Source organism: Tripterygium wilfordii, chromosome 6 (assembly GCF_013401445.1).
Source record: "Tripterygium wilfordii isolate XIE 37 chromosome 6, ASM1340144v1, whole genome shotgun sequence".
In the NCBI taxonomy this organism is placed as follows: Eukaryota; Viridiplantae; Streptophyta; class Magnoliopsida; order Celastrales; family Celastraceae; genus Tripterygium; species Tripterygium wilfordii.
This window is the reverse complement of record NC_052237.1, coordinates 9,777,622-9,795,487: the sequence shown is the minus strand read 5'-3', so window position 1 is coordinate 9,795,487 and position 17,866 is coordinate 9,777,622. Positions and strand designations below refer to the sequence as shown.

The 17,866-nt window shown below is 37.3% G+C and overlaps 2 protein-coding genes across 5 annotated transcripts; one reads left to right on the top strand and one right to left on the bottom strand.

Annotated features, from left to right (window-relative positions):
- Positions 1-1,480: 1,480 nt before the first annotated feature.
- On the bottom strand, positions 1,481-9,101 carry LOC120000281. Of its 4 annotated transcripts, none has more exons than XM_038848285.1 (5): positions 8,608-9,090; positions 7,570-7,774; positions 5,648-5,752; positions 3,721-3,800; positions 1,481-1,776 (listed from the first exon to the last, which is right to left on the bottom strand). In XM_038848285.1, the coding sequence occupies exons 2-5, from the start codon at positions 7,611-7,613 to the stop codon at positions 1,511-1,513; spliced, it is 495 nt and encodes a 164-aa protein (XP_038704213.1). In that variant the 5' UTR covers positions 7,614-7,774; positions 8,608-9,090; the 3' UTR covers positions 1,481-1,510. The 4 variants fall into 4 exon arrangements, with proteins under 4 accessions (XP_038704213.1, XP_038704212.1, XP_038704209.1 ...); XM_038848284.1 differs by having other exon boundaries at positions 5,648-5,770; positions 8,608-9,086; XM_038848281.1 differs by lacking the exon at positions 7,570-7,774 and having other exon boundaries at positions 5,648-5,770; positions 8,608-9,101.
- Positions 9,102-12,567: 3,466 nt separating this feature from the next.
- LOC120000280 (phosphatidylinositol 4-phosphate 5-kinase 1-like) lies at positions 12,568-17,170 on the top strand. Its single transcript, XM_038848280.1, has 8 exons — positions 12,568-14,043; positions 14,159-14,323; positions 14,553-14,718; positions 14,912-15,022; positions 15,126-15,319; positions 15,421-15,551; positions 15,644-15,737; positions 16,389-17,170. The coding sequence occupies exons 1-8, from the start codon at positions 12,878-12,880 to the stop codon at positions 16,696-16,698; spliced, it is 2,337 nt and encodes a 778-aa protein (XP_038704208.1). The 5' UTR covers positions 12,568-12,877; the 3' UTR covers positions 16,699-17,170.
- The last annotated feature ends 696 nt before the right edge of the window (positions 17,171-17,866 follow it).

The following is a 17,866-nucleotide window of genomic DNA, read 5'->3' as shown; positions in this document are numbered from 1 at the left end:
TGCAAAAATGGTGCGGAATATTGAATTAACAATAGTTGCGGTGCATGACTGCAAAACTTCAATGACTAAATGTGAGTGTGACCTCTTCCATACTAACTAATCAGCGTAGAAATCATCAAAGCGAAAGCTCAGTTTATGGCAACTTGTTTTGGACAAAAGGCTATGTAGTTTTAGAATTTTTTGGCATCTGGGTTATGCAATTCGGTGAGTGTTAAAAATTATCAATATAATCAAATTGATTGGTCGGTTAGTTTCAAAAAAAAATTTACATATTTTTTTTTATAGAATGAATCGATAACCAACCAATTGGTAGATTAAATTCATATCAAAAAAATTTTTTTTAAAAAAAAACCTCAATTGTGGAAGAGAAAAATGACTCATGTCAAGTCAGCATGACAAGTGACAAAAAAGCTACATACTACAACTTTCAAGAAGCCATGCTAAGAAAAGTTACACACCGTAGCTTTCAAAAAGTCGTGCTAAAAATGAAAACTGGTAGAGGATAACTCTCAGCTCCTAAAAAATATCTCAAGAGGAAAGCTACATACTACAACTTCCAAGAAGCCGTGCTAAGAAAAACTACATACCATAGCTTTCAAGAAGTCGTGCTAAGAATGAAACTGGTAGAGGATAACTCTCCGATCCTAAGAAATATCTCAAGAGGAGATTTGATCTTATAATGACACTCTAGGGACAATAATATCAAACGCCTCCTCACCCTATCAACCCCTATATAAAGCAGGTTGAGGTTGAGCCAACGTTACATACGTTATTATTAAAACTCCGTGAGTTTGTTACTGACTTGAGCGTCGGAGTGTCTCCGAGTCACGAATGGCTGCCCTCTAACGGAGGTTTGCCGCTGCGTCAATCGTCTCAGCAATTGACGTGTAGATCGTCCAGAAAATTACATCTACATCAACCATAACCGATCGTTTACACCCCAACCCTCATTTTTTAATAGTCGCATTAACGATTCCATTACAACTCACAAGGTCCCATATTTAGTTTTAAATTTCAAAAAAAGGAAAAGAAATAAGAGGTCAGCATTTGATAAGCGGCTTGCCGGCTCCACAGGCACCAAGTGACTGAGAGTTCGCTTTCGGTTGCATCAGGAATGTTTTGTGTTTACTGTTTAGAGCTTTGGGATTACATCAACTGCTGGCTCCACAAACTCCTATAAAAAACATTTGTTGGTCAAATTAAATCTCAAAATGAGCTGCAACTTTTTAGCGATGGAGACTTATTACTACTACTAGTAATATATATATATTAATGGATAGAAGAACTGGACATAAATGCCGGAGCCGGATTGGATTTAGTAAAAGTGAGATCATCCTCTCTCTTGCCCTGTAACTTTCAGTTTCAGCAGTTATTGAGTAGAAGCTTATAAAACAGAAGAAAAAGAAAAGGTTAATAAAGAGAAATCAACCCAATAGAAGGCTAGGATCACATATAATCAAGACGGCAGCAAATGATCCAATGGTACTTCAACAGCGACAGTGAAGTTTTACTACATGATGAAGGAAAGAAACTTCATTTTTTGGTAAGTAATGAAGGAAGGACTCGAAAATACATACATACATATATAAATATACATATACACATATATAAATATACATATATATATATATGAGTTTGAATAAGTTGTTGAAAGGAGCATTAGTAGTTGTTTTTTGGTTAATGCATCAGCCGGCAGCCCGGCATAGTGATGATTCAGACATGTCTGTCCCTCAGATCCAGGCATCCAAGTCTCCAGGTAACGCCCGCCCTCCGTTCCTGTTAATTTGGACGGCAGCGTAAGTACTCCCAACTGAGGCAAATTATCCAAGCACTTTATACAAGTGATTTTGAGATACTGATGTGAATGCTCTTTTACCATACAAAGTTTTAAGATGAAATATTGTGATGAGATCCCAAACAGGGGAAGTAGTCTCAAGTGTGGATAAGGTTGGTTGAGATTCCATGGCACACACAAGTTGTTTCAATCTAAAGAGATTTGTAATGAATCAAGTTGACTAAATTGATACTAGGAACCATTTTAGAGAACCTACTACTATTAGTTTTGTGTCAAATGTCAAGTTAAACGAATCAACTTCAATTTGATATCCATGAATCAAACCACTTAATTAGATTATGATTTCGTGCTTGAGATATGTGAGTTAGGCGTACATACTCAGGTTCGAATCCGTACTTAGAATTATAATCACAATTAAATTGGGACATATACCGAGATATGCCGCTGTCTTTGGAGTTTACTATGCAGGAGTGGGTCACAAGATAGGCCTATTCTTGGGTGAGTTATTCGTCAAAGAAAAAATTAGGTTATGATTTTTGTTTCTTTTTCTTTTTAACAATTAGGCTAGTAGGTGATGAACTCATCATGGGCGCATCCAATTAAACCCTAATATTTTGTAGGACGTGGACCAAATTTCTGGTGGGAAGCAAATATATTTTATTCAAATGTCTCTTTTTTATAGAAGAAGAATTAATTCATGGGGATGACTTTAATTAGACTAGCAGGGTTTAAATGAGAATGTTTAATATAGTTGCTTTCAAACAAGATGACGTGCATTATAATTAAGTTATCTGTTATTATAATTAATTATTATACACATATATAACACAATAATAATGAAAAGAGGTAATGGGTCCATAGGGGACCGAGGATTGGTGGGCCAGTTCATGATTGTTTAGAGGCTGAATTTCTAATACAAGCCCAAGTCCAGGTTGGGCCCAGTCATTAGCGTGAATTAAGGTGATCGCATGATAATTATTTAGATAATAATCTTTTTTTACCTAGAACAAGAGTATAAATTTGTCACTTTGACATACAATAATATGAGTTTAAGCTCGAACCGTAAGATCTACGTGCACATAATTCCCACCTGGTGACAAAATAAGTTGGATCGAAACCCAACACGTAATCACAAGGGTATTCCTTCCAATGATAATCGAACTCAAAGCCTCCCGAGTCCATACAGTTTGGCCCCCGAGAGATTTACTAGCACAATAATAGTTTTGTTAACTGACACACTAATATAACCTCTTACTAACTATAAAATAAAAATTAAAACAAAAACAACTCTACTTGAAAATTGAAGTAGGAATCAAAAATTTATCCAAATTGCCTATTCTCAATCAATTAAGTCACCATCTCCATTCTTAATACCACTGGTGATGCATTCACAAGGCACAAGATAAAACTCAATTATTTTAAAATTAAGCATAAAACTATTACTTTGATTCTGGAACACCTATATATATATATACATATAACTTGTATATATGCATCATCACATATGGATGGTTAGGAAAGCAACATCTTCAAAAAAATAGTTAATCCTTGTCAAAGGCTCTAAGCACCCTATAATTTATTTATTTTTTCCTGGAAAAATAAAAAAAGAACTGGTCTCAATAGATATATTCACAGGTATATACTTATTGTGAGATGGGATACTCTGTTTCTCATGAAAAGAACAAGATTCCCTCCATTAAAAACTAATAGTCTGAACTGGGGAAAGTAGTGCTGAAATAATATTATTTTTGAGGCTTATGTACTGCTGATTATGATCATCAAGCCACTGAATTTTATTAGATTAGAGCAGGCGATGAGGTGATATCTGACGCAAACCCTAGCTACCGCTTGCTAATTTTAGGTCCAATTTGAGTACTTGGAACATAAACTAATATCAGACAAGTAAAACAAATTGAAAACCATACCGAACTTCAGATTCAAAATGGCTCCATTGCATAGCTCGTTTCCACAATCAAAGATTTGTATCGGAGGGCCAGAAACAGTCCTACAAAACTCAAAAGGAGAGGTCAAAGAAGTTCCGACGATCAAGTCAGTAAAATCGAAAGTCCAGAATTAATGTGGATTACCTGACTGCTTTGTTTTTCATAGTGTTGTTGTTGGACTTGCATAGTCTCTAAAATTGTTTCTATGTGATTATTAAAGAACTCATAGCACATCTTTGTCCATCAATGGTGATGAAAGCAACAGCATCAAACATTCTTAAAACTTAAATCTTAATCCTAGTCAAAGCACTCTGTAATTGGTTCTGTTGTATAAAGAAATGTTTAAAGAAACATCTTTGGCCACCCAATTAATTTGTCTAGTCAATAGATATATTCAATCCATAGGTATATACCTAGTTTGAAATGAGATTCTTTGTCTGTCCCAAAGACAACAAAACTCCCTACATTAAAAATAATTTGTGATCTAGCAATATCTGACCCAACCTGAACCTCCGACGGTCCGACAACTTAAAGATCATCCAGCAATTTGATCTCCAAATTTCAGTCAAGGAAGATACAAATTAGACAACCTAATAGAAATATTAGCCTTTATATATGATATAACTACAACCTAATAGTGATTAAATCGATTATTAGAGACAGCTCAAAAGTTATTCTAATTCCAGACTATAAAAAAAAATGCAGGAACGAGTCATTACAAGGGTCCTTTGTGTACGGCTGGTTATGATCATCAAAGCCATTCAATTTTATTAGATTAGAGCAGGTGATGAGGTGATATCTGATGCAAACCCTAGCTACCACTTGCTAGTTAAAGCAATTTTAGAACAGAAACTAATATCAGAAGTCAGAACTATAGAGCTTACCAGTTATTCTATTTCTTTAGTCTCTAAAATTGTTTTTATGTGATATATATATACATATATATATATACATAAGTGACTAGAACTCATAGCACATCTTTGTCAACGTAAAGAAATGTCTAAAGAAACATCTTTGGCTACCCCATTAATTTGTCTACTCCTACAATAAAAAACTGGGATCATTAGATATATCATATATTCAATCCATAGGTATATACCTAGTTTGAAATGAGATTCTTCGTCTTTCCCAAAGACAACAAGATTCCTTACTGACTACTACTCATCATTTTCATCATGCCATCAATTTATATAAGATCTAGCAATATCTGACCCAACCTGAAACTCCGACCACTTAAAAGATCATCCAGCAATTCGACCTCCAAATTTCAATCACGGAAGATACAAATTAGACAACCTAGTAGAGATATTAGCCATTATATATGATATAACTACAACCTAATACTGATTAAATCGATTATTAGAGACAGCTCAAAAGTTATTCTAATTCCAGACTTTGTTAAAAAAAATGCTGGAATGACTCATTACAAGGGTCCTTTATGAACAACCAGCAAATCAGTGCAAGTACCCTGTGGTAGCAAAAAAAAGTTGAAGACGACATTCCACTACCCTACTGCTTTGTTTTTCTCAATGTCTTCCCTTCAATGTTTCCTTCCATAATCTTCAAAGGTTCTTGTTACATATGTTGTCTTCATTTTCCTTTCTAATTATATAGTATTTCTGGTGATTTGACAGCTAAAGCATTTACCTGACTTGCTGCCTGTGCCCTCCTCTCAAAGAATGTTAAGACAAAAACTACAGTGACAATGAAAGTAATACTTGGAAGTATGTTTATGTCATTTAGGAAATTCTAGTCAGATATAGGCCAGAATCACTTGACTTAAGCTTTGTAATTACACTGAAACATCCCTAATTCTATACCAAAATTATTCACAATTATTATTGAAAATGATGCAGTTTGTGAACAAGGGGGGGGAAAGACTAATAGAAAACTAAGTTAAGACAATTACCAAGGGTACTTGTATTTTTGCATTGCCGCGGTAATAAATTCATCCACAATTGTCTTTTTGTCTTCACTAGTTGATGGCCATCCAATCCTGGTTGAGTAAATAAACCTGTCCAGTGTCCAGTCCCTGTTAGAACCCAGATAAGACAATGGAAAATTTAGAAAATTCATACATGTATGCAAAAATAAGTTAAGGCATTACCACATCCTCATCAAGTTAAATATGTACATAAAATTGTCAGACAAAACAAATCATAACTGTGAGCACCACACTATTGTCTTTTACAAGAGAAGGCTTTAATTTAAACTCTTTTGGGTCTTGAAAGCATCATCAGAAGGTTTATTAAATTCTAAAGACAGTGACTATTGTTTTAAGAATGAGCAACTTTAGAGCGTTTGAGATTAGACTCCAGATGCAGGAAAAAGGTTCTGCATTAAAGAGAGAACTGCCACAACATATGATATTGATCTTCGTAACCTGCTGGGGTACACCTCATTAATTTATTCCTCCTTTGTTTGGATTAAGTTACGGTCACCAAAATTTAATTTAATCTACAGAACAAAGAAAATGAACAAAAATACACAATGCAAAATTCTCAACAGTGTAGATCAAAGAAAAATTTGAACTCTAGTATATGGCATACTTTTGTGTTTTTTTCCCCAAGCCCGCACAAGTACTAACAAAGTAGCTCTTTCCTTTGGGCTTAACCTCATTGGGGCCCTGAATAAAAATTCTTATGCATTCAGAAAAAGAGTACAATAAAATAGCTGTCATTTAATAGTTAATTAAGTGGACCTGTTCTGGATTTTCCAGTTGATAGTGTTTTGGATATTTTTGTAACCTAACATCCTAATGCCTATCACAGAGGAGACAACAGGTTTTAGCTTCGAGCAGTAAGGCCCAGAAACACCATGAGATGAGCAGAGCTCTTGATATGGTCTTTCAAGATTAGAACTTGTCAAAACCAAGCTCAAAGAGAACTACTTATTCTTACTAATTGACATGCTTAACCTCAGTATCAGGTGCATGTCTAAGACCAAGTCTGCCAGAAATAGCAAGCAACCTCAGGCACATTCATCACCCTAAAAAAAAGACAAGAGAAGGAAACGACAAAAAAATGGATAAACATTTACATTTCAGGAACTGTTCATTTGAATCAGAGAACAAAAGTTCCCTCGAATTTCCAGGTGATCAAAGCACTTTCAAAAACCCATCAGATCAAATGCAATTCCCCAAACACTCCTTGATAACCATTGTCACGTTTCACATAAGCTTGATATTTCACCAAAAATGAAAGTATACGATAACCTGATATTAAATAATTGACTAGTGGTTAAAAAATGAAAACCAAACATGACTATGTAAATGTTATGTTTATAGTAAGTCGAGGGAGGAATTAACTTTCACTGTGCACTGTTTTGTTTTAAGTGGAGGTACCAAATTAATTATAGTTAACTTTTTTTCTTATTTCTTGTATGTTTATATCCTAAGTGGATATGAGTCCAGTTATCACTCAATTGAATCTGTTGGTACTCAAGTAGTATTTCTGCTATGATCAGCAGAGGGTAACAGTTAATTGAGACTTTCAAATTGAGATCCTAGAAAAGCACTAAGTGATTTTAAATACTCATTAAGAAGCAGTAATTATTGTATATAGGTCGAAACCAAAAACTAGTTGCTAAAATTGCTTTTCCACTCAGGAAGCTACCCGCGAGAAGGATTCTAACATTAGAAACCTTTTATAAAGGTTGGACTCTAGCATATATTTGCTTCCTTTGCAAACGAAAGGAAGAATCAATGATCATATTCTCTTCCATTACAACTGGTCTAGAAGCATGAAAAGTGACTTTTTGACTCATGGGTGCTGTGAAGATGATGAGCAGCTCTTTGAATGATGAATCAAAATCTCTTAAGTAACCACATACCAGATCTGGTCATCTAACACTTGGGACTGCCAATGGACGGTCATTCATTTTGGTTTAGAGAGAGATGGACAGCCTTGGCGGCAGATACAGCTAAATCGCCCCTCTTGAGAATTCCCTCGAGCTCCCCAAACTTCTCAGACAGCAAACTAACATTTGCATTGGTAGACTGGACCAACTTATTTGCAGTTTCCAGAGCACTGCACAACTAAAACAGCCAAAAACAATGAACAATGAGGTCGATACCAATCTATTTCAGGCTAAATCCTAGGACAATTTTCCACTTGGCACACAACCCTGTGAACTATTTGAAAGTAAAAGATAGATGCAAAGCAGATCATATGCCAATACTGATAATTAAACCTTTAGAGTCAGAGCTGTCCATGAGTGGTCTGTACCAGCAAGTGCCTTGTCCAAGCGATCATATGTTCCCCGAAACATCACAATATCTATTAGTTGTTTATCATTGTAACATGTGTGACTCCGACTTTTCATTTACATTTAACACCAAGATATGGTTGATGCAATATATCCTCTGGGAAGTGGGATCAAGTCTAAACTAATATCAAACAAGTAACAACTATTAAAACTTCCTTGGAAAGCTTAAGGCAGAGTGCTAGCTCCATTTCCAGTCACTCCAGTGCATTCTTATACATTTCTTAGAGCTAATGGAAACTTCTCTCAGTGAGCATATCGGAGCAAACGAAATAGGGAACTAAGGAAAGGGTCCAATGACCATTACAAATGCAAGTGGAAGTGCATGGATTATATTTATAGGGCCATGCTCCTTCCTTCTCTGGATTTCACATTTATTTACATTATAATAACCATAATTAAGAAAAAAGAAACAATAAATTCTGCTAGATGGAGTTCATTATCTCTGAACATGAAGTCAGCACAATTGAAGGTCATCAATATCCCTTTAGTTAACCTGGATCAGAAATCTGTCAAGCACACAGTATGCATTCATTCGTGTACATATTGAATTCTGAAGAAACTAACGATAACAAATAGTTCGATAATAGAGAAGATTGATTGAACCTGAAACAGTTCAGTGAGGTCCAAGGAGAATTGACAGACATCTTCCTAACTAGGAATTGGCGAGGATTGACGGTGATCATGTGCTGCAATATCATTGGCTGCTTCTTCTTCTTCTTCTCCAAGATCGCTCAGCAGATCGCCTATGCACAGCAAAGGCCCTCCTACCGCTCTCATCTTCCAATTTCCCTCCGATTTCCGCAGAATCTCCGACTTTTCTCTTTGAGTTTTACGTTCCCGCCTGACTCCGTTTCAACGGGGCTTTTGTCTAACAATTCTCTCTCTGGTTATCCTCTTTGAGGTTGGGCGTGATTGAATTTATGGATTGTGGGCTTCTTCAAAGAGAGATGGAAGCGGACTTCTTTATGTCCGTGATTGAAGAATCTAACTGGGCTCTATGCTCCTCTAAAGACTCTATTCAATATGGGCTTTTCTGTGGGGTACTTGGGGTCTCATTCTGGGCCCCCAGCACTTTCTTCACCGGGAATCCTCCGTTTGAATTCCCCGAGCCTCCATCATTGTAAACATTGCACCTAAAGAAGATTTATATTTTTTTTATGATATGATAGCTTCATATAGTGCGTTTCCAAATAGTATAATTCCAAGTCGTTCCCATTATGTAGTATGTATTTCTAGACATCTAGATCCACCAAAAAATTTTATTCACATTTAAGTATTCGTATAAAGATCAATTATATTTTTACCCTCTATCTTCTTTCTCCCACGAATCTCTATCTTCTTCTTCATCTCTTTTTCTCTTGTTTCTTCGTCTCTTTCTTTTTTTTCTCCTCTTCTCTTTCTTCTCAAAATATGTTCTCTTGTTTAGATGTAGATTTTGGAATGTTAGATTTTCATTCGAAAGCTCTTGAATCTTATGTATGTTTGGATCTGGAAACAATTTGTCCAAGTTCTTGGAAGTGATTTCTTCTATTCTCTCTAGATCTGTTCTTTCACACTTTAAAACTTAAAAAATTTTAGATCTATTCTCTCTTACTTTCGTTCAAGTATAGATGTTGGGTACCGAATCTTCATTCAGGGAAACTCTTGAAGTCTTATGAGTAGATCTAGCAACAATATGTAAGTTCTACCCAAATCATTCATACCTATTAATTATTGTTATAAACAATACCCATGCCATATTTGAAACAACCCGTCCTAGAGGGGGTCTGTGAAATGACTAAATTAGCCTCGGCTACCCAAGAAATTTTTCAAAATCCTTCAAGTGCATTTATTAATAAAATAAAAACTAGAAATATTCAAAATCAAAATTTGCGAAGGCTGAAATGATAAGAACCTAGCAAACACTTCCATAACCTTGCAAGATCCTAGTATTCATGTCACCATGATCACGCCGCTAAAAAATTGGTTGCCCACAACGAACTCACATGAAAGTGAAGGAAACAAGGAAAGGTGAGCTATAAATCCCAATAGGGGTAAGTACCTGACAATAACTCGAATACCTATGTGGTAGGTACCCGAATGGGCAAAATTAAAAAAAAATGAAACGAATGAATACCAAAGCATCAAACAAGATATAGAGTAGATTAAATCTACATGGACAAAAAGCAAGTAATCGAAACAACCACAATAAATATGGTTGACAATAATACATATGATCATGCCATAATCAATACCATCAATGCATTGTATATGAACATGTAAATATATTTATGCAATCATACACATCACAACCCTTCCAATACAACAATCTATCCGACACAATAATCCATTCTAATGACAGCACACGACAGTCTAGAACCACCATAGGAGGTCGTGTCGCTCAAAGCTATCCACAACTATCAGAGGCAACACACGATTGTCCGGAACAACCATCAGAGATTGTGGCGCTCAAAACCATCCACACTTATCAAAGGCGACACACGACAGTCCGGAATAACCATAGAAGGCCGTAGTGCTCAAAACCATTCACAACTATCAAATGTAGCACACCACGGTCCGGAACAACCATAAGACACCGTGGCACTCAAAATCATCCACAACTATCAAAGGTAGCACACGACAGTCCAAAACAACCATCATATACCATGGCGCTCAAAACCATCCACGACTATCAAAGGTAGCACATGGTGGTCTAGAAAAATCATCGGCAGCCATGGCGCTCAGAACACCCACAACTCTCAATCACAATCAATTCATCTAAACACACAGCCAACTACTACTCAAACCACAATCGAACAGACAACAACAACAACGAGGCCATCACAACACCAGGAATCACGTTCAGCCAAATCTTAAACAATATCATGGGGCAATTCTTTATTCAATTGGCCTAACACTTCACGTGCCAAAATTTTGATTTCTTGGTCAACAGTTGAAATGCCAAATTGAGTCAATTCCTCTCCTACATGTCAACTATCTCTACAAGAATGTTCCTTAATTCAATATATTTTTGTCAAGATTCTCACCTGTCATAAGCAAAGCACATGCACAACAATCATTCTAATCCATTCGATGCTCCAACCAAGTGCAGGTGCAAGGAATATTTCATCATCAGTCGATTCCTCCCATTCTTTCAATTAACGCTCGACCCAATTGCAAGATTCATCTGCGAATCTTAATGAGGATTCTCCCAAGTATGATGATGGTGAAGAACTTTCCAAAGCTGGCATTTTCAACAATCCATAGGGTTGCTTGCCTTGGCCACTACTCCCATTATTGATGAAATTCTTGTGGAAGTAGTCACTTTTGATAATCTGTTTTACAAAGAGCTGTTTTATGTGCATATGTTAGCAACCATGGATGATCGTTTTTGTATATGGTTCCAGTTGCCATTGTTCTTTCAGAACTCATGGGCTATTTGATCTTTACTATACATTGGACTATTTGATCTTTACTATACATTTATCTGATGGATCTTCTTATAAATTGGGGGCTCACACCTATATACAACAGTTTGTCCGCTCTGGGCCTATTGAAATTGGACCCTCATAGATTTATCCACACTGGGTTAGGCCAGGGAGGCCCAACCCAACTGATCTCCAAGATATACTTGAAAAACCAATTATTGTAAGTTAAGAGAGTTGACCACCCTTATATATTGGATTATTAGTCCACAAACTACCGATATGATAGTTCTAACATATGTTCATAGTTCATGAAGAAAGGAAGTAGCCAAATTAGAAGTTTTATGTTTGGCAAATTAAATTATTTTGTTTTATCAATTATGACTATTTTGTTAAATATGCCTAATGTCGTTATAGGTAATTTGATATCAAATACTCTATTTTATAATTTCACCGAATACCTAATCAGCGTATACTCTAGCTTATATTGACGGTATACCAAAAGCACACTATACTATTTTTGAAAGGACCATATGGCACATACATGCCATACTTGAAGATCAACGTTGAAACATCAATCTAACCACCACGGATCCCTCTTCGTAAAAGGCCAAAGCACCACCTCGAAAAAGATGCCACAAACATATTTACCTCGTAGAGAGGCAACAAAAACACCTAACGAGTAGGCGTTCACCGGGATAAATCCTTTAACAACTTATAGATTCGAGTTTTTTATCACATTAAAATATATAATTTTTATGGTGAGACAAATACACATATAAACCGTACGGCTTTACGTTGATTTATATTTGATCAATTAAATACGTTTAAAATCTAATATATATTATGATTCAGATAAATAAATATTTTGTAAAATACTTGATGTTGTCAAATTCGAAATTGATTTTTTTTTTGCCACCCCAAATTTATGGACAAATCGTGAGTTGTCATTAAAATTTTTAAAATGATATATATTCATAATTTTTTCATTCATAAACTTATATAATTTAAGTGATAAATCAAATAAATATGTTACATAGATTAAAAAAACAAATTTTATTAAAGAAATCAAATAAACATACTCTATATGTTTATGCAAATTTATGACCCTTTATTACAAATTTACAATCTTGCATAGTAGAGCAACGTTCCCTAGGCAAAAGCCGGCTCATTACATTCTCTCTTCACTTTCTTTTTTATTTTTATTAATTTTTACATTTTTACATTTTTTTGTCAGCTGATGAGCTTCTCTCCAACTTTCTGTCTATCCCATGAAGAACTTTATAGAGAGAGAACAAACAATTATCGCCGGAAATGCTCCTTTCTCCGGCGTCGTTTGCAATCTCTCTGAGGCTGTGTAATACCTAGAATCCAATCCACAAGCAGTCATCACTTATCCCTAGAAATGCAATAACAAGAGGAAGGAAAAACGAGAGAAGAGAGAGGGGGGGAGAGTTTATGAGCGAAAAATGCCTGAAGCAGTTCTGCTTGTGGAGCCTAACGACGTCGTTTCAAACACCAAGCAAAAGCAATCGGAGGAAGAGCAGGGTATCGTGACGGAAAAACAACTGGTGCCAGCAGTTCTCACACCACCATCACCAATAGTCGTTAACCGTAGTCGATCTCAGGCGGACACTCGCCGTGTTACTCCGACCACCATCTCTTTACCTGCCACCACAATAGCCTCCGGGATTGCCGGCTCCGTGGTCGAGAAGTCGTTTCCGAACGGCGATGTCTACACTGGAAGCTTCTCCGGGAACGTCCCGCACGGATCGGGAAAGTATTTATGGACGGACGGGTGCATGTACGAGGGCCACTGGCGGAGGGGGAAGGCCTCGGGGAAAGGGAAGTTCTCGTGGCCGTCCGGTGCCACCTACGAGGGCGAGTTTAAGTCGGGTCGGATGGAGGGATTTGGGACCTTCATCGGATCTGATGGAGATACCTACCGTGGGAACTGGAGTTCGGATCGCAAGCACGGATATGGACAGAAGCGCTACGCCAACGGCGATTTCTACGAAGGAACCTGGAAGAGAAATCTTCAAGAAGGGCAGGGCCGGTATGTGTGGAAGAATGGGAACGAGTATGTCGGTGAATGGAAGAACGGCGTGATTTCAGGTCGCGGAGTCCTGATTTGGTCAAATGGGAATCGCTATGATGGGCAGTGGGAAAACAGAGTTCCTAAGGGAGATGGAGTCTTCACTTGGCCCGATGGCAGCTGCTACGTTGGGACCTGGAACAAGGACGTGAAGGTGCAGCAGCTGACGAAGACATTATTTCCGGGGCACGGGAAGGAGCATTTGAATGAGTACGAGAACAGTCTGGTGAGTAATTTGATGGTGGCCACAAGGAAGAGGTCTTCAGTGGAAGGGGCGAGGGGTAGCTTGACGGAGAGGAATTTTCCGAGGATTTGCATTTGGGAGTCCGATGGGGAAGCTGGTGACATTACTTGTGATATTATCGATAATGTGGAGGCTTCGATGATTTACAGGGAGAGTTTGGGCCTCGATCGCGATGAGATTAGGCAGTTCAGGAGGAATCCATGTTGCTTTAGTGGCGAGGCGAAGAAGCCTGGACAGACAATATTGAAGGGGCACAAGAATTACGTATTGATGCTTAATTTACAATTGGGTATCAGGTAATTTGAGTAGTCATTGGTGGGTCGGTCTATATTTGTGAACATATAATTGTGTCGATTTCTTCTTTTATTTTCTGCCATTGTTCACTTTGAGGTTTCATTGGTGATTCTTCAGGTATTCTGTCGGGAAACATGCTTCCATCATACGGGACCTGAAGCAATGTGATTTTGATCCAAAGGAGAAGTTTTGGACGAGGTTCCCTTCAGATGGGTCAAAGATAACTCCACCTCATCAATCAGGGGAGTTTTGGTGGAAGGACTATTGTCCTGTGGTGTTTAGGTAATTGAAATTGTTTAAGGTACTAGATGTGAGTCTTTTTTCTGATCATAATATCAAGACGTTAAGGCTTGGTATTGGTGGACTTGTGCCTGTTTTTTTCCTCAAGGTCTTCTGTTGATTGGATGTTATCGTTCATTAGTTAGTTTGCAATTGTTGATTCCTGATTGATGCAATTTTGTTGTAGTTATCAGCTATATGGTGTTAACTGGATTTTTTCTGGAAATAATAGGCGATTGAGGGAGCTTTTCCAGGTGGATCCTGCCGATTACATGCTGGCCGTATGTGGAAATGATGCCCTTAGGGAACTTTCTTCTCCGGGGAAGAGTGGAAGCTTCTTTTACCTAACTCAGGATGATAGAATCATGATAAAAACAGTGAAGAAATCAGAAGTCAAGGTCAGTTGACTACCGCATTGACTTCTGTATTGATGATTTTGAAATTTGTATAATCATCATATTTAGCTGGTCTAGTTAGCAATGTATGGATTTTCATTTGTGTTTGTTGCTTGAAGATCTACTATCGTTATTCAAATGATACATACAAATAATGAGACAGCATTGGTTCTTATATTAAGCTAATTGTGATCAGGTGCTCATAAAGATGCTTTCTAGCTACTACCAGCATGTTTGTCGGTATGAGAATTCCCTCGTGACAAAGTTTTATGGTGTACATTGTGTTAAACCTATTGGTGGCCAGAAGGTATGCTTTTGTAACTTGTGAATTGAATTGTGATTGTTGTGCTTCAACTGGTGTGTTCTGTTTTTGCTGCAATATCTAACTGCATATTTTGATTGGGAACCAGACACGATTTATAGTGATGGGTAATTTGTTCTGCTCCGAGTACCAAATACATAGGAGATTTGACTTGAAAGGATCCTCTCATGGACGCACAACTGATAAGCCTGAGGGTGAGATTGATGAAACAACAACACTAAAAGACTTGGACCTCAATTTTGTGTTTCGTCTGCAGCTGAATTGGTTCCAGGAGCTTATGAAGTAAGTTCAGGGAATTCATTTGCTCTTTGTGGTGTTTTCTTAACCGGCTTTGTTGTCTTGGTTTCTAACTTCTTTCATAATGTAATTCAAATAATCTCCAGGCAAATTGAACGGGATTGTGAGTTTTTGGAAGCTGAGAAAATCATGGATTACAGTCTTCTAGTTGGTCTTCATTTTCGTGATGACAACAAGTATGACAAAATGGGCTTGTCGCCTTACCTTTTGCGTACCGGTAATTGAACGTGCCCCCATGGTTTTGCTGCATTTTGTGTTTGAAGTAGATACAATTTCCTTATTGCTGACCATGTATTGTGTGCGATACAGGGAAGAAAGATTCTTTTCAGAATGAGAAGTTCATGCGTGGCTACCGCTTCCTTGAAGCGGAACTGCAAGACATGGATCGAATTTTATCTGGACGGTGAGTTTGTGTTACCTTTTTTTTTTCTTCCATTTGGTCAGCATTATTGCTCTGTGTTGTTGCAAACTTGGTTGCAGCCATATACTTGGGAGGGCGGTGGGGATGGTTGCAATAGGTGATGCGTCCTAGTTGCCATGTGGTATCGTTAGACCTGAGTTTTATAATTTTCTGCGTGACTTACTATTAATTATGCAGAATATTAGTTGTGTGAGCAAGTGAAGAGCATATGATTGAATTTTACTAGTATTTAAAACTAGCCATAGCTTTTGCCAGTCACTTTTGTCATAGTTATTGGAATAGCTGGAACTGGCAGCTAGTTGTATTTACAGGTTTTCGGGTGGCTCAATGGCCAATGGTTGGTTGGGAGGCATATATAAAGCATGTACCTTCCTGTTCTTTTAGATAGAAACTGGCATATCTTAGAGAATTCTTTGCTGTTTCCTGTTTATATTGTTGTACAATTCTTTGCAAAGATCAAAGGGCTTCCCTTGCCCATAAGCATTTAGGTCATCTGAGGAAACATTCTACCAATTTCTTTAGGAAATAAAACGGTTTTTAAAACACAGTTAGATCATATGAAATTATGTGGAAATATTGAAATATCTGAAATACTGCTATGATGGACTGAGACTGAAACAATTTCTTTATCAGGAAGCCTTTGATCAGGTTAGGAGCAAACATGCCAGCAAGGGCAGAGCGGATGACTCGGAGAAGTGACTTTGATCAGTACACCCCTGGTGGATTTAGTGATCTGACCCCTTCGCGCAGTGGTGAAATTTATGAAGTAATTCTTTATTTCGGGATTATTGACATTTTACAAGACTATGATATCAGCAAAAAGTTGGAGCGTGCTTACAAATCCTTGCAAGCAGACCCTGCTTCAATCTCGGCAGTTGATCCCAAACTCTATTCTAAGAGGTTCCGTGACTTCATCGGGAGAATCTTTATAGAAGATAGGTAGCAACGAGGAGAACTGGAGACGAGCATATCTGTATTGTGTTCGAAGGGAATTCAATAGAACCTCAGGTGCACCCTTCTAGAGTTCTAGTACCAGGGCTTGCAGCTTCGCGGAGCAAGAATAACGGATGAAGCAAATAATTTGTGGGTTGCTGGCTGAATTTTGAAAAACAGCCATGGTGTGGTGTTGAGGATTTGGGGTCGGCGCTCCGCCCCAACCCTGGTGTTGAAGGGGTTGCAGATTATTGTACATGGAAAGCCAAGAAAGCATATGGGGATCAGAATATCCTTATTTGGTGTTTTGAAATGCACTGGGTCATGTGAATTGTGAAAAATTTAAAGATAGGTATGGGGAACTAGGAAAACGTTTTTCCCAAGGAAGATCCAGAGTGGTGGGTGGGTGACTGGAATAAGGAAGTGTACAGTCTAGAAAATATGGAGATTGTTTACGAGAGTTTCAGAATATTTTTTGGTGATATTTTTTTTCCAAAGAAAGAAAATATGCTCTCTCTCTCTCTCTCTCTCTCTCTCTCTCTATATATATATATATATATATAAAAGAGGCCCCATGGGATCTCTCTTTTTCATTCTCTCTGTTATATATATATGGTCACTCTGTGTCGTATGGCAATGGGGGGGGGAGGGTCCTTGATTTGCTTTTGCAGTGAAAGGTGTAGGGGGGTTGTCCAGGTAGAGCCAAGCTTGCCATGAAAAGAAGAGAAAGCACGAGAAAGATGCGCTGTTGTTTCTGTACCACCTTACTTTGTTTCACTTGTCCTTTTACTAGCCTTGTACTATCTATAATCTTATTGTGGGAAATCAAAAAAAAAAAAATTAAAAAAATCTATTTGTATTAATTTTATTTTTGAATCAAAACAAGTGAACTATAGTCATTCCAAGTGTTCAACTAAATTGGTACCTGGTCAGTTTGGAAGTTTGTTTTTGTTCTGTGTTGAATTTTTGCGGTGAGTTGTAGAACAAAAAAATGTTTGGCGAGTAAAATTATATATTTTTCATTGATATTAATTATTTTTGATAAATTAATTTTTGTAAAATTATAAATGAAGTAGTAAATTTGATTGAGGGTAGAATTGGAAAAAAAGTCATGTGTTTTGACGAAAAATCCAGCCAATTACATTGTTGTGTCAAGAGTGAAAGCAATTTCATACCGT

Excerpts from the sequence above, each read along its gene's own strand:
- LOC120000281 (XM_038848281.1), bottom strand. The coding sequence starts at position 8,702 with ATGATATTGCAGCACATGATCACCGTCAATCCTCGCCAATTCCTAGTT. Across the intron at positions 5,771-8,607 it reads ACCTCACTGAACTGTTTCAG|GGACTGGACACTGGACAGGT; the intron begins GTTCAATCAATC and ends GGGTTCTAACAG. Across the intron at positions 3,801-5,647 it reads CAAAAATACAAGTACCCTTG|GACTGTTTCTGGCCCTCCGA; the intron begins GTAATTGTCTTA and ends TGAGTTTTGTAG.
- LOC120000280 (XM_038848280.1), top strand. The coding sequence starts at position 12,878 with ATGCCTGAAGCAGTTCTGCTTGTGGAGCCTAACGACGTCGTTTCAAAC. Across the intron at positions 14,324-14,552 it reads TATTGTCCTGTGGTGTTTAG|GCGATTGAGGGAGCTTTTCC; the intron begins GTAATTGAAATT and ends TGGAAATAATAG. Across the intron at positions 15,023-15,125 it reads AACCTATTGGTGGCCAGAAG|ACACGATTTATAGTGATGGG; the intron begins GTATGCTTTTGT and ends ATTGGGAACCAG.